General features: G+C 43.5%; 1 protein-coding gene across 2 annotated transcripts in view; it reads left to right on the top strand.

Moving 5' to 3' along the window:
- WDFY2 (WD repeat and FYVE domain containing 2) overlaps positions 1 to 26,630 on the top strand; it is a 54,950-nt gene extending 28,320 nt beyond the window's left edge. For both annotated transcript variants that reach the window (XM_068674038.1, XM_068674046.1), the window contains exons 2-12: positions 1,767 to 1,834; positions 6,797 to 6,870; positions 12,428 to 12,482; positions 14,946 to 15,096; positions 16,935 to 17,047; positions 17,941 to 18,067; positions 19,945 to 20,050; positions 23,271 to 23,372; positions 24,303 to 24,433; positions 24,712 to 24,820; positions 25,515 to 26,630. In XM_068674038.1, coding sequence (XP_068530139.1) covers positions 1,767 to 1,834; positions 6,797 to 6,870; positions 12,428 to 12,482; positions 14,946 to 15,096; positions 16,935 to 17,047; positions 17,941 to 18,067; positions 19,945 to 20,050; positions 23,271 to 23,372; positions 24,303 to 24,433; positions 24,712 to 24,820; positions 25,515 to 25,544 — 1,066 coding nt within the window. In that variant the 3' untranslated portion in view covers positions 25,545 to 26,630. The remainder of the gene's footprint in view (positions 1 to 1,766; positions 1,835 to 6,796; positions 6,871 to 12,427; positions 12,483 to 14,945; positions 15,097 to 16,934; positions 17,048 to 17,940; positions 18,068 to 19,944; positions 20,051 to 23,270; positions 23,373 to 24,302; positions 24,434 to 24,711; positions 24,821 to 25,514) is intronic.
- Positions 26,631 to 26,945: the final 315 nt, after the last annotated feature.

Raw genomic sequence — 26,945 nt, 5'->3', positions numbered from 1 at the left:
TGTAAATAAATTTGATTTTTATTTCTCCTACCATCTTTTTTTTTTTTTTTAACAAGTTGAATAATGTCTAATATGTCATACCTCCCTAGATTTATTAATTGCCAGAACCTTAACTTGGAAAGGAGAGGTGACCTTCTCTAAGCCTGGGATTTTGGAAACCAGTGGCACTGAATGTATGGATTGGGATGGCTGAGAAATGCTGGTCTCACAGGGTATCAGTGCATTTCCTCAAGGCAGCTTCAAATCAGTTCCCCACGATTCATCCCATTATTTTTTTTGTGCATCCATGTTCGTTCCCACAGTGAATTCAGCTACACACAAGACATTTTTAGAATGATACAGCTTGCATGGTGGCCAGATATGCAGGTCGCTGAATTATCTGCTCAAAAATCAGTTTGGATTCAGGGCACGATGAAGAGAAAACTGATTTGGGATATATGTTATCCAGGAAAAGAGAGCAATGTAGCCCTGAACTTGAAATTTGCACACTAATTTGTTGACAGGGCAAATAACCAGTTTTTGAATTGCATTATTTTATCATGTGGTATCTCTGTTCAGACGTGATTTGTACACATAACATTTCAGATCGATTTATATTAAATTATATTAACGTATTGCTCTAAACTTTTACTGGGTAAAAAGGGATGGAATCTGTTTTTCCAGGGGAAAAAGATAACGGTAGGAATAGCAATGTAGTCCTCTCCATAACCCCCTATTTCCATGTGTTTCAATACCTGGAAAGAGCCATTCTTGATTGATGTATTTATCTTTTTAATACTATTGAGTGCAAGTTATAGATTTGCTGCTGGAGAATAAGGCTTATATTTAACAATAGTTTTGTAGATCCCTCTTGTATCTATTGTTGTATCCTAACTTTGGTAGAAAAAATAAACAGGCATGGATTAAAATGCATTGTGTTAACACTACACTTTATGCTGTCTTGGATAACTAAGTTGTCTAGATAAGGTTAACACATTTAGTGTAAATCAGTAAACATGGAATATGGGTTTAGATGGAGCAATCACTAGTTAAAATTAGTGAAAATAAGGATTTGAAGAGCAGTAAGGCAGGTAAAAGTTGGCAGAAATATAGATGGCAGTGAGATGAGCAGCAACTAGCAGGAGATGACTACGGAGATTAGCTAGGGACTGTGTGCCAGCTGCTTTAACTACTGACACCATTAGTACTCACGTTTTGATGAAATTAGCTGAAGTTTGAGAGAGTCTCGTTAAGAAAGAAGTTTTAGGTTGGGTCAGACGAAGTAAATGATACAGAGAGCTGAAATAATAAATCTTTAATGACCTGGACGGTACATCAGTTCAGTCCTGGGTTCAGGAAACAACTAACAAGCGTCTCAGCTGTGCGAAGGGCGTGCTGATTGAGTGCCAGGGAGCTTCAAATACGATACGAATATGAGAAACCTAAAGACTGGGAAAGTTTTCTAGCTAAGGAAAACCACTGATGTGTTTGCGGAGAGGCTGGAGCACTTCAGTAACTCTGTACTGATGGAGGAGGCGAGGAGGGCTGCCAGGCAGCCAACTGTTACGAGGCGTTCAGCTTAGTACTGCATCATGCCAAGGAACCGGCTACCCTCATCACCATCCGAGCTTGACATGTAGGCCTGCTGTAGGAGTTCCTGCATTTATTGTTCTTCTCAGTGAAATAATTCAGTTTTGAAGATGGTCTTCCACGTTCATCACCGCCACTTTGTTTTCTTTCATAGTTTTCCATTCTTCTTCACGTGTGTTGTGTTTGTTCTTTCGTAGAACTGTTCGTGTCTGGCTGAAGAGGGACAGCGGGCAGTACTGGCCCAGCATATACCACGCGATGCCATGTAAGTATAAGGAAGCATTCATTATCTACTGTGTATTTACACAATGTCTCTTCTGATTTTGATGAAGCTTAATGTTTATGACCATTTGCAAGCTTACCAATCCATGTTAAATTCAATGCTTCAACAGTCCCCTTGGTTTCTGCGAAGCTTTACCAAGTTGTATGCTAATGCTCCCAAGAGACATCAGGGATTACAGCAGCGAAAGAACACAAATATGCTAGCAAGGGATGAGCATGTAATGCAGACACAGATCAACAAATGTGGGAGCTCAAAAGGTAGGCTTGCATTCTGCCTCTAATGGAGTCCATAAAGCTTTGTAAGTCACCAGTATAAATCACTCTGCCCTTCCTATTTCATGTGCTCAGTCCATTAGAGTGCAATGGTAAATGGTTTTATTTGATAAGAACTTAATATCCTGCAGTAGCTAATATGATAGAGGGCATACTAGGCAGATTTTCCAGTGGAGGAGCAGAATCATTTTACCCCTGCAATTAGACGTGGAAAAAACAAGTCTCCCTGATGGATCCTTTCAGTATCATCTGCTGTAGGCCTCCTCTCCCAAAGAGAGTGCTCATGCTTTAAAAGAAACTGCAGATCAATGTCCATTTTTCCAGGAGGCAGCTGAAGAAAGTACTGCCTTGTCATAACCTGGATTGAGTGCAGGGGTATAACTCCTCAGGTCACCAGCAGCAGGAGTATGCTAATATTCCTCCCTTGCCTTCAAATGGGCTGGGTTAGCCCATCTTTAGAAAGCTAATGAAACTGACCTTAAATCAAACTGATCAAGGAGCATTTATCAATCCCATTGAGGTATGCTGTCTGGAGAAGGTAGTATTTTAAGCTCACATGGCTAGATTTGGAAAAGGGCACCTGTCTCCATAATGCATAAAATACTTAATAGCTATAAATGTTAAACAGTTTTAGTAACCCAGCAGCAGCTTGGGACTGTAGAGCAGCCCTGATGTTTGCCTGCCTGCTCATTTGGTAAATGGAGAGGAAGGTCTCTTTCCTTTGGGGATGGGCAAACTCATAAGAATATTTGAAGCCTCAAAATATTTTCCGTTCAAGATTTTACTCAAAAAGGTATTGGAAGGCAACTAATGATGTGGCAGTTTGTGGACCTCTGTCAAATAGTTATGAAATGGTTCTTCTCACAGTTAGGCATTGATGCTTCTCTTTTTCCATGTGGTGTTTTTGCATGTGCTTGCATTTTAAAATCTTGTTAGCTTTTCCTCTGCTCTTAGAGAGGCTGCATTACTGCCAGTAATAACAGCTACGTTGGAAAAGATTGAGTAGATTCAGACCCACTCAAAGGGGGCTGTTTTAAAGCTCCTTCATGAATTTGAACACCTGACACTGTTCCTTCAATTAAGGCTGGTAAATTTTTGAATCATGAGACATTTAAGTTATGCTGAATTATTCACCGGTTTCAAGAATGATCAGGTATAATTAAAGACTGGAACAACATCACTTACATTGTTATCAGTCATGGTTTTAAGCTTGGAAATCATAGCAAGGGCTCCAAGTCAGCCTCTGCACAAGTTTCCGCTTGACTGGTAATGATTGTTTTGATTGTTTCTGCATGGATCACCTTTTTGATGGTCCTCCGCTTTAGGTTCACATTGGTTTTTGTTGTCTAGAGAACAAACCTGCCCAGAGGTTCTCTATGGAAGAAAAAATAGTGGCCATCGTGGTGCCTTTGTGCTGTTTGGCAAGCTGTGAGAGTGGCGGTCCCACCTAGACTGCCTAGAGAGAGCTGTGGGTGTTCAAACCAGATCACTGCACAGCCAAGCCTTTACAAAGAGAAGGGGTAATGGAAACATCCTGTGGTGGATATAGTTTCTGTGGTCTTTTGCTGGCTTTCTCAGCCAGTGTCACGGCAGTGTCGAGCACCAAGAAGCCTTTTTGGAGCACTGCACAGAGCATGGTCACGGAGGCTGGTGGCCAGAGTGGGTTGTATTCAGCCATGCTGAACCACTGGTTGAACTCGGTCTGCTTTCAAAAACGACCACAGGCAGAACCCCTATTTAAAAATACACACTGAATAGTATCAGTATGGCAAACTAGCTGAACTGGAAGTCTGACTAATCTTCTCCTTCATGTCGGAGTTGTCTCAACATCTGTATTAACAATGGACCTCTGATGAGCAAGTTAATCCTCCTCATGGATATATGTGTAACCTTTATGTTTTTGGGTGGTATCTGTACAGGAGGAAAAAAAACACATTGCTTTTCACAAAATTACGAAAGAGCATTGTAGTCTGCAGATGTAAGCTTTGCATAAAAATAAAACACACAGAAAGACCCAAACTAGACAAAAAACTCTCTCAGGTGCAGAACTGACTGAAGGTTTTATTGAGGGACAGAAGAGTACCCAGGGTTTGAGTCAGATAATGACTTATGATGTCTGGCTTACGATGGTTTTTATAGTTAACACTTTGTTTTGAAGAGGAAGGTCAAAAACTGTGCAAAGCAAAATGTGCTCCTTAAACCATGCCACTTCTGGCACTTCATGAGGTGTCCCTGAAACTGCAGATACAGAGTTTATTTCTCTTCTACTTCTGTCAGCCTCTGATTGAGGTGACGCACTGTTGAGTGCATGAAGGACATATTTTTTTTTTTCTTTTCCCTGCATAATTCAGTTTCCAAAGGCAAAAATCGCAGCGTCAGTCTGAATTTGTATTTAAGGTAAAGAATACAGCCAGACCTCTGTGTCAGGCATATCCCACCCATCCTCTGTCATAGTTCAGATCAATCTTTTTCTGGTCTGAAATCCAAATCAGCTAGGCATTAAAGTCAAGAGCCTTCAAAGTGCTATTATGTTCCATGGTTATTATTTTGAAAGGCTCTTAAACATCTTGGAAGCTTAGGGTTTTTTACATTTTTACCCCTCCTTTTAATGAACCTACATGCTAAAGTATCTGAATGGCATTGTCTAATTTTCATCTAAAGCATAAGCTGCTGCAGTGTGGTCACAACTGGGATCACTTTAACCACATTAGTGCAGCTAGTGTGGACATAAGCTGAGTGCTGACATGTTAATTTTTCGAAGAGTAAATATTACTGAGGAATTCCCTTAGGAAAACGATTACAGCAAAATCTCTTTACGCTGTTGTGACTATGTGCACGTGGGTTTGGAACTCAGAAGTGACTTTTTTTTAGCAGCCTGTCTCAAGCAGTTGCTTGCACTTTTTGTATCTGAAGTGTTTCAGGCTGTTTGGAAAAAAGCATACTTGAAATGGCTTAATTTACCTGAGACTTTTTCTTTGTGAAGTGTTTATCATCTTCAGAGTTACTAACAGTTCTTTCAATGTATGCGCAACGTCTGGCATTTTAAAGCTGGAATGTAGAATATGCCTCTTCTGGCATAAAGTGCCTTTTAAAAGGATTTGATGTTTACTCTGCTCAGAATTGCTTTGTCTCTCTCAGCTTTTTCTGCACCTTTCTAATTCTCTACTACCCTAGAAGTCTGAATATATAACTGTAATGCACCCCCATCTGAAGGGAGGCTTTGGGTTCGCCTTTTCTGAGGAAGGGGTAAAGAAAGGAGCAATTTCATCACTGTTAGTAGCCGTAATATACTGTTTCCATCCCGGCAATTTCCTTGAATTGAAGCTTTTTCTTTGGTTTAATTCAGTCAGTCTGGATGTGAATCTGGTAGGCTTTCTGCTTGCAGTTAGTTGTCCTTTAGGAAATGTGCAAGGGGGACAGAAGGGGGACAATAATGAAAGTAGAAGATTATATATATATATTTTATTATTTTTTAAAGAGTCAACATAGACTGTCCTCTTCTTGATACAGCTCTGTGGTCAACTAATGAGGATGAACAGCTGATTTATGAAGTGTTTAATACTAGGTGAGACATTGCTCAAATGGAGAATATACCAAGTACAGCTTACTGTGGAAGAAAGAACTCCAAACTTGTTAGTAACTGAAGCACTGCAAGTCATCATCATGGAGAATAGAAAACAAGGGGTGCAGGGAGCAGAACTAAAAGCACACCTGACTGTACTCTATATTTATCACAAGAATACAGTTTAGAAAACATTCTTATCACTACAGAAAGGGCAAGAATGCCTGCCCCTAGCTACCTGTGGCAACTGATGCTGAAAAATGATTACTGAAGGTTTTGTTGGGACAGCAGGACCCCCAGCTGCATGTTGTGGTGAGCAGTGAAAACAATCCCTGCCTTCTGAAAGCAGCTTCACGGTTTCTCAATTAAGCCAAGCATAGCTCTTGGGTTTTTACAAGAAAAGTCTGTTTTACCCTTGATACATACCTTTCCAGGTCCTCGAGGGACTGACTGATTTATGTGCAATTTAAGAGCGTATCTGAATGTTTATTAGAGTAGTATTGATGTAAGAAATAATGGCTAATTTTCAATAGTCTTGGCCATAGCACGTGCTACTGTAATAGTGTTTGTGGTGAAACTAGAGTAGGGGGCAGCGGGACTCATACTCCATATCAGATATTGGCTGATAGCTGATTTCTGTTAACATTGATTCAAGTCAACTTTCTTACCACAGGTATAGGATGTGAGCCTCTGACATACTACAGTGCTTTCTTTTATTGTTAGCAGAGTAAAACAAAACCAACAATAACAAATTACCTACCTAAATTATTCAACTAAGTAACTGTAAGATTCATACAGGAATGTCAGGTACTGCTTATATCAAGACATCAGCACTGTTCTTGTATGACATACCTCATGACTGCTTTCAGATAACTTTAGTAAGGAAAAATGAAAGAGCTGGAGCAAGAAATAGTAGTTATTCCATGTCCTAATAGGATAGGACTGATTGAATTGCACGAACACTGTTTTTTTTTTAAATGCTTGTCTATTAGAAGGGGGCAAAATGATGAAGCATCATGAAGCATGCTAGCTACTTTTAGGCTTTCCAGAACTTCAAGAAATTGAGAGTCGCAGTTTTGTTAACTTCATCATCATGTTCATTTTTTTCAGCTCCATGTTCATGCATGTCTTTTAACCCGGAAACCAGAAGGCTGTCCATAGGTCTAGACAATGGTACAATCTCAGTAAGTACATACAAAGATTTCTAGTTGAAATGCTTCCCATGTGTGCTGTGGTGAGGATATTTTTGCTAGTGTTTGGGAAAGATAATTTTTACTGCTAGTGGAACTGAAGCTGCAGTGTGGAAAACGGTAGATTATTGCAAACTTTGCTCCAACCCTCACATAGAGAATGAGTGGAGTTTGCAATAAGTTTGCAATATTTATTAGGCAACTAAACAAACTGTCCTAATTTGCATATATCTTAAAAAAAATGCAACAACAGAAAACAGCTGTTGTTTTATTAAATGAGTGCCTTGTTAATCATGTCATACCAAAGTTTCCTGAAAGCAGCAATTAAGAGAGGAAAAATCATCTTCTGAGAGGCAGAAGGTGGTTTTCTGCTCCATATTTAGCTGCTCTTCTAAATTTCAGGGTTCAGATTTTGTTTTCATCTCATTTCCTTCATAGGAGTTGGCAGTGCTGTTGCTGAAAGATTTGGTTCATTAGCATCTAAGAAAGATCTGTGTACATGGAAATGAGACAGGATATTAAAACAAGAGTCTGTCTTTTAGATATGGGACAGAGAGTAGCAGTTGATCTTAATCATTGGATTTTTCATGTGGAATGGTTGGTGAAGTGCTATGTCACCTTGTAGAAGGGAGCCATGGGTCAGAGAGGGTCTCACCAATGCCTCATCAATAGACTCCTCCTTCAGTTTAAGAACCTTTTATCCTCATTTCAGACTCTTACTGCTGTTGTCTCTGCCTTACGGGCTTTATAACTGAATGAATGTTTGCAGGTTGACATAAAGGCAGCTGTCAGCACTAAAACCAAGATGGCATTTGGGAATGGATGTGTGACCCTTTTAGCTGTTGCCTGTGAGCTGTATCAAAGATGTGAAGGTTTTGACCCATAAAAATATTAATGGCTCAGCACCAGAGATTTTGGGTGCCTGTAGGAGATTTCCCTATTTGTATCTAGGAGGTGGGACAGCTGCCAGAGAATTCCCTGAACTTCTGAAATTCCCTCCTTCCCACTCTCTGAAATAGCTTTAATTTTCCAGTCCTACTGGAGACATTTGTTTTTACCAGGCCTTTGAGGAATGTGAATGCGACAGTAAAGAAAGCATTTAAGTACTCCAGCTCGATGGAAGAGATGTGTCCTTTGTCTTTGGGGCATTTTGCTTTGAAGAGTCAGAGAGTCTGAATGGAGTCAAGTATTTTCCATTCTAAAACTAAAGAATGCGATATTCAGATGGTAAAACAACATGCCACTTAGGGTACTTACACTGCCATATCTAAGGCAGATTGTGTTTGTTGCCATACTGCATTTTTCTTTTCCCCTCTTCTGGATACAAGTGCATAGGGCAGGGAAGGGCTGGTCTGTGTTGCTTCATTTAGTCCCTCCTAGCTTTAGGCAGTTGTGTGGTGGAGGCTTTTGCAGAAAATATGCTCCACAAAGCTCCACAAGCAATTAAAAGTTTCCCTCTGCAGCAAACCTAAGGCTTGTAAGAAAAGCCACAACTGTAATATGCTATAAGGAGGGCTGAAGGCGGTGATGGAGGCAGAACAAGGAACAAAGGACTCCTGGTGAGGGCTATATAAGCTAACATAGTTCACATGCTGTCAAATGAATCTTTTTGCAGTGAGAGGGAGTCCTGATATTACTTTCAGATGTAAATAGGGATAAGAAAGTGAAACTGCCTTTTACATGAAACTTTTGAAAGTTATATGGCTTTTGGTTAAACTCTGGTGCTCCAGCAATGTTGATGAGGCCTTTCGAGATGGATGGGCAGCACTGCTATTGTCTGAGAGATGTTCCAGCACTGGCACCATGAGGTGAGCTTTTATGCCCCGCTTTTCCTTGTGAAGCAGGGTGACAATTTTTGCTCCTACAAAGATGAAGAGATTGTTTTCAACCTTTTATAACTCTCAGCATGAAGGCTGCACAAACATTGGTGCAGCACAATGTACTGTTCTCTTGAGTGAAAGTTTGTCAAGCATCTTACTTGAAAAGCACTGGTACCTAAAGCAAAACCAACCAACAAGCAAAAACTCTCCTGTGATCTTCATATACATACACATATATATATAAATATATATGTACCTTGTTTTTTTAGGAGAAATGGCACTTCTGCTACTTCATGTCTTAGAGACTGCCTCAGGTCCCTTCTGGAAGCCAAAAGATGCTACAGTGTTCATAAATTCCTTGCTCTGAATGGGAGGAAAAACACTTGAATGGGTGCAAAGTCCCTCAAGAAATCACAATGAAAAGCAACAGAGGAAAGGTTTATCGCTTGGAATAAACAGGAGACATCCATAGCCATGATGTAACTCCTCACCTAATTTCATCCAAAAGTCGGCTTCCTAGACAAAGTCGATCACTAGGCTCTGCCACTGGTAGAGAGAGGTGAATTGCCCTTGGACATACCCGTATTATTTACCCTTGAAACTGTCTTAGAATGGCATAAATCTCCCTCCCTATTTCTGGGAAGATTTAACTGAGGCATTTAGTTTTTAAATAGCTGAAGCTGAATGACAATGATCTTTCTGGCCCTGCACGTGTCCAACTGAAGCTATTACATGATTTGAGAAGGGCCACAAGGAAACAGGGCATCAGAGCAGCCCCCTCAGAATTATCCCTTGGGGGTGGCACTTAAGATAGATTCACTATCCACATCATTTGATCTTGCAGGTGTCCACAGGTTTGGCTGTAAACAGCACTTGAATAGCTAGGCTCTGTCTGCTGGTGTGCACCTCTGCCACAGTGGGAAGTTTTGTATTTTTTCCCTCAAGAAAACTACATGATAGCTTCTATCCCCTTCCACTCTTTGCGCTTTATAAAGTGAAAACGCTGTAATCGTTTTTCAGAGCTTTCTTTGTGACAGTTGTAGACATGGGCTCTGGCAGCAGATTTAAGGGTCTTCGTTCTCCTCCGTTTATGAAGCCAGTTCCCTGGCAGACGTGGTGAGAGCGCTGTCAGTCACTTGTGTTAATAGGATGAAGTCAAACCTCTAAGGAGATCCACACGGTGCTGTCGAAATGGCAGCATCTATCAGAGCACAGGCTGTAAATTCCCGGGGGTGGAAACTCAGTTGTGAATGGGTAACACATGGCTAATATATAAACATTATTGACTCTCAGAGGGATTCAGTTGCCTGTGCAGAGGTCTCTAGAGCTATTTTGTGATACATCACTTGATATCCACCTGCAGCCCTGCAAAGGCACAGCTCTTCTTCAGTCCTTGGGTCACATCAGTCAGCCCCATGGACAAGGACCCTGAAAAACATGCACCCCAGAATGGGTTTTGTTTACCTTAACGGGAATAATTAACATTAAAAAGATGTAGTCAGTGTTTTTGCAGTGTGGACAACAATGTATGTGCAACGGGGCATGAATTTCTAGAGCAAGGTGCCCCATGTTAAAATACCTGTTAACATAACTAAAGCATTCGGCCTTGAGAGGGATAGGGGAAGGAGGGCAGTGGAGGAGCATGTGACAGCGTACAGGGGAGCAAGAAGGAAAAGAAATGGAGGAAGATTAGCAAATGAAAAGCCAAGGAGATGCCTCTCAGAGTAACGTGTGCTTTCAGGGGAGAAAAGGAGAAGCAAGGAGTCTTTGGGGGTCGACACATGATATCCAATATTCATGTTACTGGGTCTGTGTCCATCTGTTTGTAAGGCGTGGTGCATCAGTCGTATGGAACTGTGGTTGGCATTACAGCAGACATAGGTAGTCAATATCGGGGTAAACATTATGAATTGCAGTTGTGTTTTGATTCAGTGCATTACAACGGAGAGTTTCAAATGCCTTTTTCAGTCTCCCACTGCAGGTAGCTGAACAGACTGGCCACATCAAGTTTGTCAACGGCAAAATGCCAAAATATAGTGAGAAAGCAAACCACGTTCTTCCTCTCCTCTGACGCCCTGGTCACCAGCATCCGTGCGTCACCACAGTGAAATCTGGGGGCAGTACCAGGCCAGGCACATCGGTGGGGAAGGCAGACATCATCTCCCACCACACGCTGCAGCAATTAAAGCTGTTGTTTTTAGGGGCGACGACAGCAGACAGTTAGTGTTCATAGCAAAGCATGTTGCTTCAGTCGGGCTTTGTAGCGAAGCATTTCATGTGGTGGCTTTAACATTCTGCAGGCGGTGGTTAATGGAAACCACTTCCCCCAGAAGGAGGCAGGGAGGTGCAGCAGATTTTTAACGCTCTGTAGTTCGTCGAGTTAAGGTGACCCTGGTATACAAAGCCAGCTGCCCTAAGTGATTTGTTGCTGCTGTTTAAATAACGCTCCCCGGTGTAGGCCTCGGCTGCCGGGGGAAAGCTGAAGGGAGGGAGATCAGAATAAAGGAGGGGAAGATGAAATAGCACAATTCAAGAGAACATATTTATAACTAATTTACAAGCAGAAACCTAGTAACAGCAAAATACATAAATGCCTCAGCCCACTCACAGTTGTTTTCCTGGAAGCTGGGCTCTGTAGCTTTTCAAGAGACGGCTATGGTGGCCTCTCCACGTTGAAGCCAAGCATTAGGTATGATGTGTTAGGGGTAATCCTGGTGCTGGAAGGCCATGCTAATCACCTAGCGACCCCACAGGAAGCACAGAGCAACCGTCTTTGCTCCAGTTTAGGAAATGTGGGTAAATATCAGCTTTTCAGTGGTTAGTACGTCTTCTTTCTGCACGAAGCATTTGGTTTGCTATGATAATAGTCTGTAGGCTCATGAAGCCCAGTCCTCTCTACCTGTCTGCTGCACAGTGCTTTTGGCAGTGCTTATTATACATGAATATTTCACAATTGTGTGCTTTAAAATTCAGTTTATCTTATGTTTAATGACGTTCCTCTTGTTTTCACTCTCTTTCTAGATTAAACAAATTAGGTTTTACTTCTGTCCCCTAGGGAGATTAGCCTGGAGAGTTTCTGTAAAGATTGTTTATAAATAATTAATACGATGTGTTTTCAAGCTCCTTGTTTTTTCTTGTGTTTCTCTGAGTACGTGGTGTGTGCACACAGATACCTGAGAGTGGTTTGAAAGCTAATTTCATGTGGTGGTGCTGCTGAGCCTACCCTTTGCCTGGGTTTTTCCTCCAGAGTGACGTTGCAGGGGTTGCATTGTGGCACTGTAGTTTGAAATGAGCAACTTCAGGGGGCACTCACACAAATTAAAATTAATTATCCTATGTGTACGAGTTGGGGTGTGCATGCACATGTGCACACACATGCATTTATAGCTGGATGCACATAGAGATGTCTGCCCAAGTAATCCTAAACCAGGGGGTGTTTGGTCTGTGCCAGCCACTTTGGGCAGCTTTTAGAACTTCTTTTCATTAGTTCCTCCCTTATCTCCACCTTTCTGTTCAGAAGTACTCATGAAGCTTTCTTAGGCAGTTTTAAAAGCTGAAATAACTTGTGGGGGTTCTTTTAGATTGAGTTATCCCATATTAGCAAAAGTGTAGATAGTACTGTGGCTGCAAAGGGAGAGCTTACATTGGTAACAAATTCAAGTGAAAACATTCCCAAACACTTCACATAGCTAAGCACTGTTTCTCTGTTTTGTGTTTTTCTCTTCCTTCAGGAATTCATCTTATCAGAAGACTACAACAAGATGACACTAGTGAAAAGTTACCAGGGTAAGACCTCTGATCCATGTTAATGAGTCTGTATTGTCATTAATTTTCATTGAAGTGCTCTTCAGGTCTGTGAATTGGAAGAAGCCTCCTTTTCTGTGATTTTGTTTTTAAACTAATATTAATGTTGTTTTTAGCAGTAGATCAATAATGTGCTTTGTTCTGAGATTGCAAGACTTTTAAAGAGCTATTTCATGTTCCGTGTTTCATTTTAAATGTTCTTTAGGAATATCATTCTAGACAGCAAACACTCCAAAATCCAGGCTGTGTGGAGGGAAGGAAAATGTTAATTTCTATTGTGTAGTAATATAGCGTATCTAATGAAGCAATTTAGAAGACTAACCATCTTTTAGGGCTGAGGCATTTAGGACTGTAGCTTTTGGGGTCAGTCTGGTTATATTTCAATAAACGTTTGTTTCAGTAGTCTCAAGATTATCATTGGATACCTGTCACAGTAAAAGGCCAAGAAATATTAAGCCATAACTTCTCTAATTGCCTTCTCATATTCATTAATGTGATGCTTTAAGAAGCCTGGCTATTTATCCTTGTTAAACTTATAAACGATGCTGCACTTGGGGTAGGTATTCTTATAAAAGTAATAAATACATGCTACAGTTTATTCTTTTATCTCCTTAGCTATTAGACTTGGGTGATATATGATGAGCATTATGCTTCTCTATGAAAGTCTCTGTATGAAAATCATAAGATTGCTGCAGTCTTGCTCTACAAGTCATTAGTATCTGAGGTTATGGTTTGTTACACGGTCACCGAAGTTTGACCCAGCTGGGTTTCATGTTCAGATTGTTGCAATGCAGAGTCCTATTATCAGCTCTGCAACTCCCTTTGCAATTAGCTTATCCGGTTGCATGCTTGGATTCAATCCTGCAGGCTAATCATACCCTAGGAAGGGTGGGTGAGCTGAAGTGAGTTTTTGTAGGTATCCCCTTCACACTGGAAACTGGCAGTCCATCCCTGTTATTTATTACTACTAACTCCTACCTCTCTTTCGTTGCTTGGTGCTGCTCTTCATTTCTGCAGCTTTCCCCCAGCAAAACCTCTTGCCCTGCACTGTGCTTGGCTACGTGCTGGCTGTTCGTTGTTTTTTTTCCCTTATATACAGTGCAGACCCTCATGCCTATTTTCTCCAGGCATGGCTCTTCCCCTTTCCATCTTCTCTCCAGCCTGCTCCTTGCATGGCACTTGCTGCTGCTTTCTCTTAGGAGTACAATTCAAATCATTTTTTTTTTCTGCACACCAGCAGTGGTCAAACCTGCGAATGAAGAACCAGCTTTCTATTTTGCTGCTTCATGTCCCTGAGCCTTTACTGATCCCAGGGCTCAGGCTTCTTCCTTGCTCTACTATCAACTTCCAACCATCCGAAATTTTACTTCTTTAAGCCTTGCACGGGCCAGATTCCTTCAATTTCTGTACCCGAATTCCAGTAGGGTAGACGGCAATCTTTCCATATTGTTCCGAGGAACGTCTCTGCATTTCAAATGGAGGGTTTGGGGTGGTTTTTATGCTTCCAAAGACATTTAATCTTTCCAGAGTGTCAGCTTTTACACAAACAAACGCAAGCAGCCTCCTTTGTGCAACACATGTTGCCGGGTCCCAGAACAGTAATAAACCAGTAGGCCTGTGGATTGAGGAGCACGGCAGTCACTGTTCAGCTACAGCTGGGAATAATTCGGCACATCTTTCAAGCCACTTGTTTTATTAAAACGTCAGCTCAATCAGCACTTCACAACCAAACCCACTGGTCATTCATACAAAAAGCCCTCTGTACAAGCCTGGGTTCCATTGCTTTAATGAAAAGCTTTTGAGGGCTTTATTTAGGTAGCAGCAGCAGCAATTTATTCATTCAGCTGGTTTATTCATCTTGCCCAGCTGTGATCTTTTCCTTTTTTTATTTGTTATTTTTTCCCCATTTTCTTTTTAGCTGATTCCCATGCGATGCTAAAGCTTCTCTCTGCTGTCGGGTTGTGCCTGCCCCTAACTCCTCCTGCTGCTGGGGCACCGCGATCGGCAGCGCACAGCCACCAGAGCTCACAGCAGGAGGAGCAGCAGCATGCTGCCACGTGGGCATCTGCTCTGCTGTCAGAAAACCAGCTCAGGACAGGTTTAAACAGAGCCTTTTCCACAATGGCTGCTTTGTCGGTGATGGTACAAGGATGGAAGGAAGACTTGGGCTACCTTAAAAGATAGATGGCTGCTGTAGGCGTGGAAGGAATTAAGTTTTGCTTCTCTTCCTCAAGCAAACATTGAATGTGCAGGGGAGGAACCTTACAGGCTTTCATGGTATCTCATGTCAAGAGGATTATTGACCAGGAGCTTCTTCTATAGGGGAGGGTGAGCAGATGAGTAGGGAATGGCAGAGCTGGGTGCAAGGGGTGCTGTTTCCAGGGGTCTTCTGCCTGCGTGTTCTTTGCAGTAGTACAATTATATGTCTGTCTGCTTCATTTTCAGCTCATCAAAGCAGGGTCATAATGATTCTGTTCGTCCTGGAGATGGAGTGGGTGCTGAGCACCGGCCAAGACAAGAACTTCACGTGGCACTGTTCGGAGAGCGGCCAGCGCCTGGGAGGGTACCGCACCAGCGCGGGAGCCTGTGGCCTGCAGTATCCTTTGCTGAGCTCTTTGGCACATAACAGCCTCTTTGTTTGTTAGCTTTCTTTTTTTTTATTTCCCTAATTGTCCTCCGTTTTTAGTGCCTTGTGTAGGTTCAGTGTTTTGTTAGAGAAACCGTTATCTAAAGCCGATTAAAAAAAAACAAAACACAACAGCCCAACACTAACTGTTCTCCTGGCTTTGTCTCCTTAATACGTGGTGGCATATTTAGGTCTTAGCATTTCTGAGCAAAACAATGGGCAATCTGCAACCTGTTGTGGTCTGCTATTGTAATAAATAAGGACAGGGCCTTCATTCAAACATGCAGTGCATTCTTTTTTTTCCAAAAATTAATGGTAGCAAAGTAGGTCGGCGATCAGGTCAGCATGTGGGTGTGTGTGTGTCTATGCATGGGAAGAATTAAATGACTTTAATATGAAATAATGAGTACTTGTCCTTCATTCTGGAACAGCCCACTGTGCATTGGGAATTTGGGCCAACTACAGAATAAATGGCTCCAGAAATGGCACTCAAGTGGCTTATTCACCTAGAGCTGCCCCAGCTGCCTGACAATAAAAGAAATATTAATTCAGCTTTATTGCAAATGAAAAGGGAAGTAGAAAAGCATGAGCTCTTAGGCTGAAAGCAAGGGTTAGCATAAACAGACTTTTAGTGCCCCATAGCATATGTGCTAGAGATGATGTGTGTTTTGCTAGTTCATGGGAAACGAGACTGACTCAAAATTATACTCTGAGCAAGGGAAATTTAGGCACTTGCTTTATATCTTCTGGCTGAATGAAGGGCAAACTAATCTAAATGGCGTAGTGGGTGAACTCCGTTTTAAATTAATTAATTAATATTTTAGAAAGTGTGATATAGAAATTGGTACTGCATTTCCTAAAGCTCTCTGGAGAGCAGACTGGTTTGAGTGATTCCAAATTTTGGAGGACGCTTTAATTTGGGTCATGAGGTCATGCTGGTGGGGGGCCAGGGAAATGACAGCCATTGACAAATATTGCAAAAAAATTTGGCAGAACCAGGAATGTTTGGGTTTGGTTGTTTGTGTTGTTGTTGTTGCTTTCCCCAGTGTCCTGACTGCATTTGATCAATGTGAAGCAATTGATCCTTTAATATGCGCTATGGAATCTAAATGTGCAATTAAATCAGATGAAGAGGTCAGAACCTGTTGAGATTGTTCCAGTAGGTGGCTGAACAGGTCTGGATTTTATTCTGTTTAGAATATGGTGTGTGATACACCTGGTGTAGCTGGCACTTCCCCAGATTGGACATAAAACATTGACTGGCTCTTGCAACATGAGCAATTGCTATTAAAAACCATTTACGGAGATAATCTTCTGGAGGACTTCTGTGACACTGGCCAGTGGTCTGGAAAAAAGATGAGAGTTTTATTTGTATACCTAAATATAACAAAGAAGCAGGAAACAAGGAACAGTTATTTTAAACAATTTTATGGAAGGAAAGAGGAATAATAAACGCCATCAGACTCTAGCACCTAAGCTAGAGAGCCTGGGGAGATAAGACTCCTCTGTTCGTGGCAAAGAGTTACTTCCAAGGCATTTCATAATTTGTGTTTTTATTATATTCTTATATCCTCAGGAATGGTCTCTTTTTTTCTTGCTCTTCGGTTTACTCAGGGAGACTGCATTATTAATGTGAACAGCTATGAGTTTGATATCTAAAAGTACACCCTGAGTACCTCCTTGAAACTGGAGCACTATTCATGAGGTTGCAGCACACTCATGTTAAAAGCATTAAAAAGTCATGAAAAGCAGTGCATAAAACAAAATTGTGTGTAAACAGTGTATATTCCTCAGCGTTTACCCATCAGATTTGATGTGGAAACCCGGCACGTGTTTGTTGGTGATCATTCTGGGCAAGTAACCATACTCAAGCTAGAGCAAGAGTCCTGCAGCCTTGTTACAACATTTAAGGGACACACAGGTAAGGCTTGAGGAGGAGACCCTATATGGTTCTTCATCTGTGCGTAGCATCACAGCAATGTAACCCTCCTGTGAAACAATAAATAGCATGGAAGGGAGCTCAAACTGTCCCTACAGCTCAGGGGAGTTTGTTCTTTATTGGTGAAAAGGAGAGGGATTAGACTAAGTACAGAAAATACCCCAATCAGTTACTGCTAATTAAAGTAGAGTGAGGACAAAAGTGGCAGTAACTCTGGAAGGTGGAAAAGATGCTTCCTGGGGAAAGACCCATATTGGTAGATGGTACTGCCCCGGTGGGATATGCACATCCAAGATGTGCTCGTTGGAGGAGCTGAGTGGTTGCTTTGCTGCTGGGGCTTGTGCTCCATCGTGCTTTACAAACAGCAGCCCTGGGATGCGAACTTGCTGCCTAACAGAAGAAATGATCATTCCTCAGCACCTTCCCTTCGTGTCCCTCCTCTGTGACTAAATGCTGTGATGCTGTGCAGATTTCTGTACATTTCCCACTGCCTTCTGTTTTGCTGTAAAATCTCTCACCTGGGAGTGGTGGAGATGAAAAGCTGTGCAGTCACACCGTGACCATCGTATGGTGGCTTTCCTGCTGCTGTGCTCTGCTGCTCAGTGGGCTCATCCACACGAGCAGCAGCTGAGCCCTCTGGCTGCAGAAGAGCAGGTTAGGGCTTCGGTAACATTTCCAGGCTGCTGCTTATCAGATGGCCAGTACAGTGGCTGCATGGCCCTGGCTAAAGAGACCACTTTTAATCACTCTCTTTGTTTTTGGTGATATATTTAAATATTTATCTGTATATTTGGTGATATCTTTAAATATGAACCTGTATATTTAGCTGCATTCTTCTGTAATGAAATGAGTGTTCTGTGCATCTCCTGTTTCAGGTGGCGTCACTGCTCTCTGCTGGGACCCAATACAGCGAGTTTTATTCTCAGGCAGTTCTGATCATTCCATTATAATGTGGGATATTGGAGGAAGAAAAGGAACAGCCATCGAGCTGCAAGGACATAAGTACGTTCAAAACCTCTCCTTCTGCTTTTATGGGAGAAAAGCTGAAGGCAGAAGCCACATCTGGAAACAGAAACAGCCCAGAGGTTACAGTTTTCACATGCCTCAAGCTTGTATGTGTGACTCCCTATGGCCCATATACAACCAGAATAAATTGTTTAAAGTGAGTTTTTCAGTCTGGGGCCCACAGGCTAGTTTAAAAGTCTGCAAAGGGTAGTGAAAGAAAGCATAACTACCTGCAGTCCTGAACGTGTTATGCGAGAGTGCACCTCTGCTGGAAAGGAAGGGTCCTCAAACGAAAACAGCTGCAGGGAAATTCTTGCTTTTAGTTGTCAGGTTCTTTCGTTCCCCTAGAGGGAGCATCAGGCTTGGACAATTAGTTCCGTTTTACTCCATGCTAACCGGGTCTTTTCCGTCTCGCTTTACTCGTAATTCAGGCTGGAGGTAATGTGCTTTGCCCATATGGGCCTTAAACATCACCGTAATGCTAAGAGGCTTCATCTCTGCACGTACAGACCTCACACGTGCATTGTACAGTAGAAGTCTTTGAAGAAGAGTAAGCCTGTGCTGGGCATTCATTAGGCTAGAGGTAGACTGGCTGTAGCTGCAATGACTTCTGAGCCTTTTAAATGCTGGCTTACATGTGGGACTGGCACGCCAGGCTCAGGTGTGGAGAGGCAAAATCCCGTGGTGGTTCTGGGCTGGCAGTATTTACAGCTTCTTCCATATTCATACAGTTCCCTCGAGTGATGCTGTGCTCTGCTGAGTGGTTTGGTCGGGCCGCTGGGATTTCAGAGCACTGCAGAGTTCTTGTGGGAATTCCTAGATCACTCCTGAACCCTAACGCTGGCGCTTGCTAATGCACTTGTGCTATATTTATTGCTGTGGAAATTAGTTCTTCTGGTATGAAGTTAGCCTCTGGATCTTAATCTGTAGCGTGGCTGTTGGCTGGCTCCATGCTGTTTACAGACCCGGTCCTAATGACAATGGGGATCAGGAAACATTTCACTTAACGGTGACGCTGGAGCCAGCAGGTCAGCGCTGTGAAGGTAGGCTGAAGGAAGAAAGAATCAAAAAATACTTAGTAGGTTTAAACTGTATTGTTTCTTAAATGCTGCTTTTTCTTTCAAAGACGCAGCAAAAGCACCTAAATCATCCACCGTACCTTGGGAAGGCTTAGAAACAGTTCAGCGATTCCTGTACAATTTTTAAAACTCTTCGTGCTTGTTAGTGCTAAAAGAAAACCTTCGGCAGTCCTTCAGGGCTTTGTTTCTAGATGTTGCAGAGCGTTACCAAAACACAGTCACAGAATGGCTGAGGCTGGCAGGGACCTCTGGGGATCATCTGGTCCAACGCCCCTGCCAAAAATGATCATGTAGAGCACATTGCATAGGATCCCACTCCAGGTGTGGCCTCACCAGGGCTGGGTAGAGGGAGAGGATCACCTCCCCTGCCCTGCTGGCAGCACTCTTCCCAATGCACCCCAGGACACCATCGGCCTTCTTGGCCACCAGGGCACATTGTGGCCGCCTTACTGGGGCCCTCAGGTGTGAGTGGGAGAGACCCTGCAGCTGCAGCCCTGTTCTGGCTTCCCAGCTCAGCTTCCAGTCCCAGGAGCAGTGAAACCAGTTACCAGAACTGGTCCTTCCTTTTGTGGATGCTGCCCAGGTGAGCAACACTCTGGCTCTGGTCCCACCTGGACAGCAAAGCCTCCAATTTGCATCCAGTGAACACCAAGAAAATTAAAAACAAGGGGGAAAAAAATAGAAACAACAGCATACAGACAAACGGGTGATTTATATTGCTTTATTGTACATTCTGTGCCTACTTTTATGCTAGGCTTAAATGGCTGATTAGTAACTGTCTTGTTTCTTTTCCAGTGACCGAGTTCAGTCCCTCTCCTACGCTCACCACACTCGGCAGCTCATCTCGTGTGGTGCCGACGGGGGAATCGTTGTCTGGAACATGGATGTTGAGAGACAGGAGGTAGGGGCCTGCTCTTGCCAATTCGGTCTGAAACAGTCTTAGGAAGAAGGGGTCTTCCTAAGGTGTGCAGCTTTCCGTTCAAACAAGATCTTTCCAGGCATTAAAAATGTTGTTGGACATGCTCCAGTTATTATACAGCAATTATGCCATGCCTTTGATAATACGGTACAGGGGAAATTATCTGGCAGAAAATGTGTATTAGGTAAGCTGCTAAATGGTTTCTGTCCTTTACTGCTCTGAAAGACATCCTCTGAGGAGGGTATCGTGAGATGCTCTGCTTTGTTTTTTCAGGACATCACAAGAAATATTTCAGAGGTAAATGAAATATTTCAGAGATTGATATTTTTTATTTTTTTTTAAAGAAGCAGAATAAGAAAGCTCTTTGTCATCTCTGGAAACCTGCAACCCAGGTGTTTTTTTTCCTTTATTCTTGCTAAAAAGGCGTTTAGTTAGGGCTTCAGTCTCACCTGCTACCAGGTCTTGCTCCCTTCTGGTACAAACACACATATCTGGATAAATGATGACGTTGGTGCCCCAGACAGCGAGATCTCACCCACACACTCCCAATTCCTTTCGTGCTGCGTGGCCAGCAAATGCAGCCATGTGCAGAAACCTACCCTGGCTCTTCGGTGCTGTGGGAGCTGCCTCCGCTCGGCAGCTTCGAAGACCTGGCTCAGCGGGGTGAGCGAGTGAGTCAGGCGTCAGCCCTGATGGTGAAGGTGGCACATTCTGGCAAAATGAGTCACGGCAAGGCTCTGCGCTTTCCTGCACGGAGGCAGCAGCCGTGCTTAGTGCTCTGCCCTGCTCCCACGGGTGGGCAAAGCTGAGGGTGGGCACAGGCATCACAAATACCCCGAATGCCCATGATAGGCAGGTTGGGGTAAGGAGAGGTTAATCCCAGCCAGCGTGGGGCTGTGGCTGCAAGGGATTCAGCTGAAAACACGCTTCTGGGTGCTTTCCTCCACCTCATCCTTTTAGCACAGGATGGGGAAGACCGCTGTAATTAGAGAAAAGCAAGGAGGGATAAGGGTGATGAGTTTCTCCCAGGGCAGCCTGTGCTTGTAGCAGCACCGTCTGTAATCAGCTTTGCTGCCTCTCCACGAGGGTTTTGGTCTCCCCGGGCTGTGCGTGTCTCCCTTGAGCAAGGAGGAACGATAAGTGGAAAATTGGATTTTAAAATTGACTGAAAAAGGCCTAGGCAGGAGCCGAGCTACTCCTGCTCCTTTTTTTTTTTTTTTTTTTACATGAATTAGCATTCCAGTTGGCTCTCTTTAATTGCTCATCTAATGGCCAATTATGTCATCAGCTCCAAAAGTGAAACGAAAGCAAAGCAGGTTCCTCCCTCCCACCAGATGTTTCCTTTCTGCTGCAGCCTGAGCATCCAGAAATGAAAACCTTACTTCAGCCACAAATGAAAACCTTACTTCACCCAGAAATGAAAACCTTACTTAGCCGCTGCCTTCGAGAGGCTGCAGGAAGGTTGGTTTGTTGCAAAACAGACAGAAGTGATGTGAGAAGACTGGAGAAGAAATATAATTAGCTAAATGAGGGCTTAGCAGCAGGTGCTAATGGGTGCGCTGCTTTCCCTGACTATCGCTATTTGGGTTCTTCTTGTCACCCACAACACCATAGGGTGTCTGTCCATTGTGCTAAAACACCTCCAGAATGTAAACCTTTGAGATTTTAGCACTTTTTTTGGGGTCCTACAGCACTTTCTTTTGGATTTTGGCTTTGGTATTTTCCCGTGATTTAAGGTGTTTGTTGTTTTTTTTTTTTTCCACTTGATGTTTGCTCAGCATTCACTTTGATATCAGGTTTTCCCACATCTCTGAGATTGCATTAGAGTGAATTAAGCCATCTTATCCCTCAATTCCTTATTTTAATCTCTATTTTTAAAAAAACGGTGAGAAGGGAACATCTGAAAAATCCTAGCAGCGTGTCTCTGTTTTGATTACAAAGCAATTCCTTGTCATGAGCAAAACATCTTTTTCATGTTTAATGTTCAGATGCTGAAGAGATGAAAACTTCATTCACGCAGATCTGTAGGCATTAATCTAAAATGCTGTTGTGGGTAGAAAAGACAGATTTGCCCTTGCAGAGTGAACAGCCTTCAAAGTAAGTGACAGAAGAAGCTGAAGCAGGCAAGTTGCTTTATTGTTGGAGGTCAAACCTTTTGTGGGAGTGGAGGGTCTCCATCAGCCTTACCTTACCTTTGCCTGGTTGTCACAATATTTAGGAACATGGAAATACATTTAGGAATATTCCTATAATAATAATTCAGGAATATTAATACTAAACACCGTGGGGAGAAGGGTTGCATGTCCACCAGCAGCTCAATGTACAACGTGTCAGGATCCAAGTGTAGGGGAGGAGGTCGTTTGCTCCCTCCACGAGCCCCCCTCTGCCATTTCAGGCATTTTCTGAGATCTTCCAGGATCTGACAAGGCTTGCTTCCCTATGGGGAGTCTGTTCCTTGCTGCTCTTCACAGCAAAACCTGGCTGCAGGAGAGAGAAAGGCCTTTGACGTTTTCTTTCTTTTTCTTTAAATCTTTTTACCTTCTTTATCCACAGCGTGAGTGCCAATCTGTGCATTGCATTAGGAACTGGAAGGCTTTCCTTTCATCATCTTTGTGTGAAAGCAGGGAAAAAAACCTGTTTTGGGTTTCAGGCTTGTTCAGGAGAACCTCATTTTGCCTGCCTTGTGTGATTTGCAGCACAGATACCTCTGACAGCAGGAACGCCTCTTACAGCACTGAAAGAAAGAAAGAAAAGGAAAGAAAGAGAAAAGGAAAGGGAGAGGTGGAGGGGGAAGCCACATTTCAGATACCTCCCCCTTCCCTCCAGATAAGGAGCTCAGCTATTGGAAGTACTCATTGCCTCCAGTTCCCCCAGCAGATGGTAAATGCTGCCCAGACAGGACATTCAGTTTTACACGCCTAATTCCAAAAGTGAAGAGGTGGGGGGAGGTTTGTTTCTTCCTGGGTTATTTTTAGGGTCTTATCATCAAACTCTGCTTCATGTGGTGGGTGAGAAGTGTTCCTCCTGCGTCCTTCAAGGCTCAGAGCCGAGCCCAAATAGACGCCCCCAAGAGCAGGTAAAATGGCTTATTGTGAAAATGGTTTTTAATCCAACAACATTGCTGCACCCCAACACATCTCTCTTGTCCTGTCTCTGGGCTCTTACAGAATTTTGTTGCTCATTCCTTCTGTTTATGTTGCAGACCCCTGAGTGGCTGGACAGCGACTCCTGCCAAAAATGTGACCAGCCTTTCTTCTGGAACTTCAAGCAAATGTGGGACAGTAAGAAAATAGGCCTCAGGCAGGTTCGTATGGGTCCTTTGGTGCATTAATGCGATGCAGTTAGGCTGCTTCTCTCTCATTATGTATTTTGGTTATTTTTTTCCTCCCTAACAGCTTGAGAACTTGCACTTTGTTCTTCTCCTGAGTGCTCAATTGTGATTTCTGCTTGGGAGGAGCACACTGAGAGCCAAAAACCTGGCCCGTCAGAAGCAGAAGCTTTTTCTCCCTTTTTTTTTTTTTTCTTTCTGCAGCCAGTTCCAATAGCAAATGCACATAATAGAGCCTGGGCTGAATAAATTGTTTTGGGGCTGTCTGTAGCTTTAGCCATGTGGGATTTTGCTTATTGTCAGTTGAGGCTGCTGTAGAAAGAAATTTGCAGATGATTTTTGGAGATGGTGCTAGAAGCAAAGCTGTTTTCAATGGGCTTGGGTAAACATCTGTAACTGCTCAGGCTGTGTTGGAAGTGGCTTCGGCTTACTGGTCTGCCTGCAACACGCCGCTAAATTTCCCTGCCCAGCAGGAGGGGGCCGTGGATCCCAAATTTTTAGGAGGAGCAGGGCGTAAGAAAGCTGGAAGAGATGCACCCCCTGGGGAGGAAGCAGTGATTCCCTGGGCAGCGTGTGGTGTCACCACAGAGCAAGAGGGAGAGAAACAGCCCCCCTCGGCCTGTGCAGTGCTTTATCTGCCAGTTCCCAGTGTCCGAGCTGGTGATCAGCTGCTGCTTGCCCCAGGTAGAGGAAAAAGAAAGGGTTTTTGCTTGGTTGGTTTTGACCTATTTATTCCGAAGCCCTTGCCTGTTTTCCTTCATCTCCCCTGGAAGAGTGGCTTTTCTGTGTGCTGCAGCCTCAGCCGGGTCCTGCTGAAGTGAGAAGGCAGAGCTGGCAGGGCACGAGCAGTGCTCTTTTTTCTGGGCCTGTGGCTGAAGACGTCTCTTTGCCCGTTGTCTCCTACAGCACCACTGCCGCAAGTGCGGGAAGGCCGTCTGCGGCAAGTGCAGCTCCAAGCGCTCCTCCATCCCCCTGATGGGCTTCGAGTTTGAAGTGAGGGTCTGCGATAGCTGCCACGAGTCCATCACGGATGAAGAGTAAGTGTGGACAGCCTGGAGGAGGACAAAGCTCCCTGTTTTTAGTGGGGCTGTGGGAGGGAGCAGCCGGTGGGGTGGCCCCCGGAGAAGGGGCAAGAGAAGCCCCTGAAGCGCCTCACAGACTGCAGAGGGGTGCAGGGACGTCCAGCCCTCCTCTTGTCATGCTGGGAAGGTCTCAAATTGCAGTTTACAGGGAGGTTGCTGAGTTGGTGGCTTACAGAAGCACTCAAATGCTTCTTGCTGACACGTTTTTTGCTGATTTTGATCTCTCCCTTCAGGCGGGCGCCCACAGCTACTTTCCACGACAGCAAGCACAACATAGTTCACGTACACTTCGATGCCACCAGAGGATGGCTCTTGACCTCGGGGACAGACAAGGTTATTAAGGTAGGAGGGAGGGGATGGCTTTAGCTCCTCTATTTCATTTCCCCTTTCTCTCCTGTGTGGATCCACGTACATCCTACCTGCCATCTTCCACTCAGAGCTCTCTCTCACCAGCTGATGTAATTCTAATTCTGCTCAGTAAAGAGCAAAGAGGAAGAGGTCCTGGTCTATGAATTACTGCCTGAAGGGACAGGGACGACACTGCAGCAAAGTCAGCGCTCACGGTGACTTCTCTTCAAGGAAGACAAACCGTGTTTTGATGTGGCTAATTAGTTCGTGTGGCCAGATGAAGAAAGGCCCCACAGATGTCAAATCTCCATGCAGAGAAATAAAAATGATGAGTAAGTTTATAACAAAGCTCCAGCAATTAAAAACAAAACCAAAAAAAACACAACCTCATAATCATAGTATGGCTGCTTATCATTCAAGTTAGCAATACAGTGTGGATTTTGCTTAGTTTCTCTTAAAGCCAGCTATAAACTCAACTTGTAAGAATAAAGTGTAAGGTGACAGGAATGTTAGAAAATGAAATTAAGCTTTGTTGGACCATTGGACCTGGTGCATCCAGCCCTGGCCAAGTAGCCTCCCTTAAGCAAAAAATAAATAAATACAAATTAGTTAGATATGACACTACATACTGTATTTTATTGTATTTTGCCACTATTCACTATGTTACTGTATGTTGTTACATCAACAGCTGTGGGATATGACACCAGTAGTGTCTTGATGATGCATCAGTGGAACTCGAAGGGTGACATTGACAGAACAAGCGGATTTCCTAACCCTAATCATACTGCAGAAGATAGATAACGCCGGGCACATATGGCAGATGAGAAAGGAACTAATGTGTTTACAACGATTTTATGTCCTCTGCTTGATCAAGGCTGAACATTTGCACGAAGACTCTTTCCACTTACTCTCAAAATATCCCAGAAGGTATTTTTTTAACTAATGGTTTGTACGACCTGACGTCGGTTGTCTTGAGTTCGTTCGGAAAACCCGTGTGCGGTGCAATTTTTAGTTTTTGTATTTCCCTGTGTCAGGATACTTGCTGCTTTGTACAGAGGGCTCTGGGTTTGTGTCTCACCACGTGCGTTTTCAGTATCGACAGACGGCACAAAGGCAATCGGCTCTCCCCACAGCGAGCACCTCTCCATTGGGGATGGTCCTGCTGACGATGCTCTCTTCCGTGGACGAGCTCCAGGCACGGCACTGCACGTTCCCTGTGTTTGGTGGACTTAAAATTCTTAAAAAGGGCTCTGCCATCCTCTTCTCCTCGCAGATATCAGCTGGCGAGCGCTGTGTTGTTTCGCGGGAGCTGAAGTGCAGCTTCCAGCCGCTCTCCTTGCCGCACAAGTTGCAAAACCGGGGGGCCACGTTGCATAGCAACTCATTTCTACAAAAGCTGAAATAGTTTTCCAGCTCAGAGCGTTGCAAGGAGCACGCAGACCTGCTTTGATGAGGCTGCGGGCTGATTCAAATGAAATCATTGACAACTGTGAGCAGCTTTGGGGAGGGTGTGCATGGGGGCGTGGGGAGCGGATCTAAAGCTGGTCTGGGTCTGAAAAGTCTGTTTTACCTCTACCTCTACCTTGCGCAGCAACATTTCAGCATTTATATCTGTCGGTGATGTTGAACATGAATTTGTTTTTCCTTGTTTTCCATACGGTTAGTCATATTTATTTTTTAAAACGCTGATGGTTTTTATTAATTTCCTCCTTAGATCAGAAACTGATATTGCTGAATGACACCCGTTGTCCTGTTGTCATATTTGACAGTTTCTTTTAAAAAATAAAAACTATTTAAAAACCTGGGTTACTAACTTACCTTTTCAAAAGGAAATCGTCGAGATGAATAAACAGCAACAACACAAACCCACAGCTTTTTTTTTCCAGAGGGATGTTATCTGAGGAGTCATCTTTGAGTTCCTCTGGATCCATTTCAGTATTTAACACATTATTGCCAATGCTTTTGGAAGAAACTGGCATGGACCAGCAGGCTGGGGGTTTCCTGCGTCTATTCTTTAAGCAGGGCTGTCGGTCCCTACCTGCGACACAGCAGGTCGGTGGTGCTCAGTCTTGCCCCATTTTGTATTTTAGTTTTCCCTGCTAAATGGGAAGTCGTGATG

This window comes from Anas acuta, chromosome 1 (assembly GCF_963932015.1).
Source record: "Anas acuta chromosome 1, bAnaAcu1.1, whole genome shotgun sequence".
NCBI lineage: Eukaryota > Metazoa > Chordata > Aves > Anseriformes > Anatidae > Anas > Anas acuta.
This window is presented reverse-complemented; position numbering and strand designations above follow the sequence as displayed.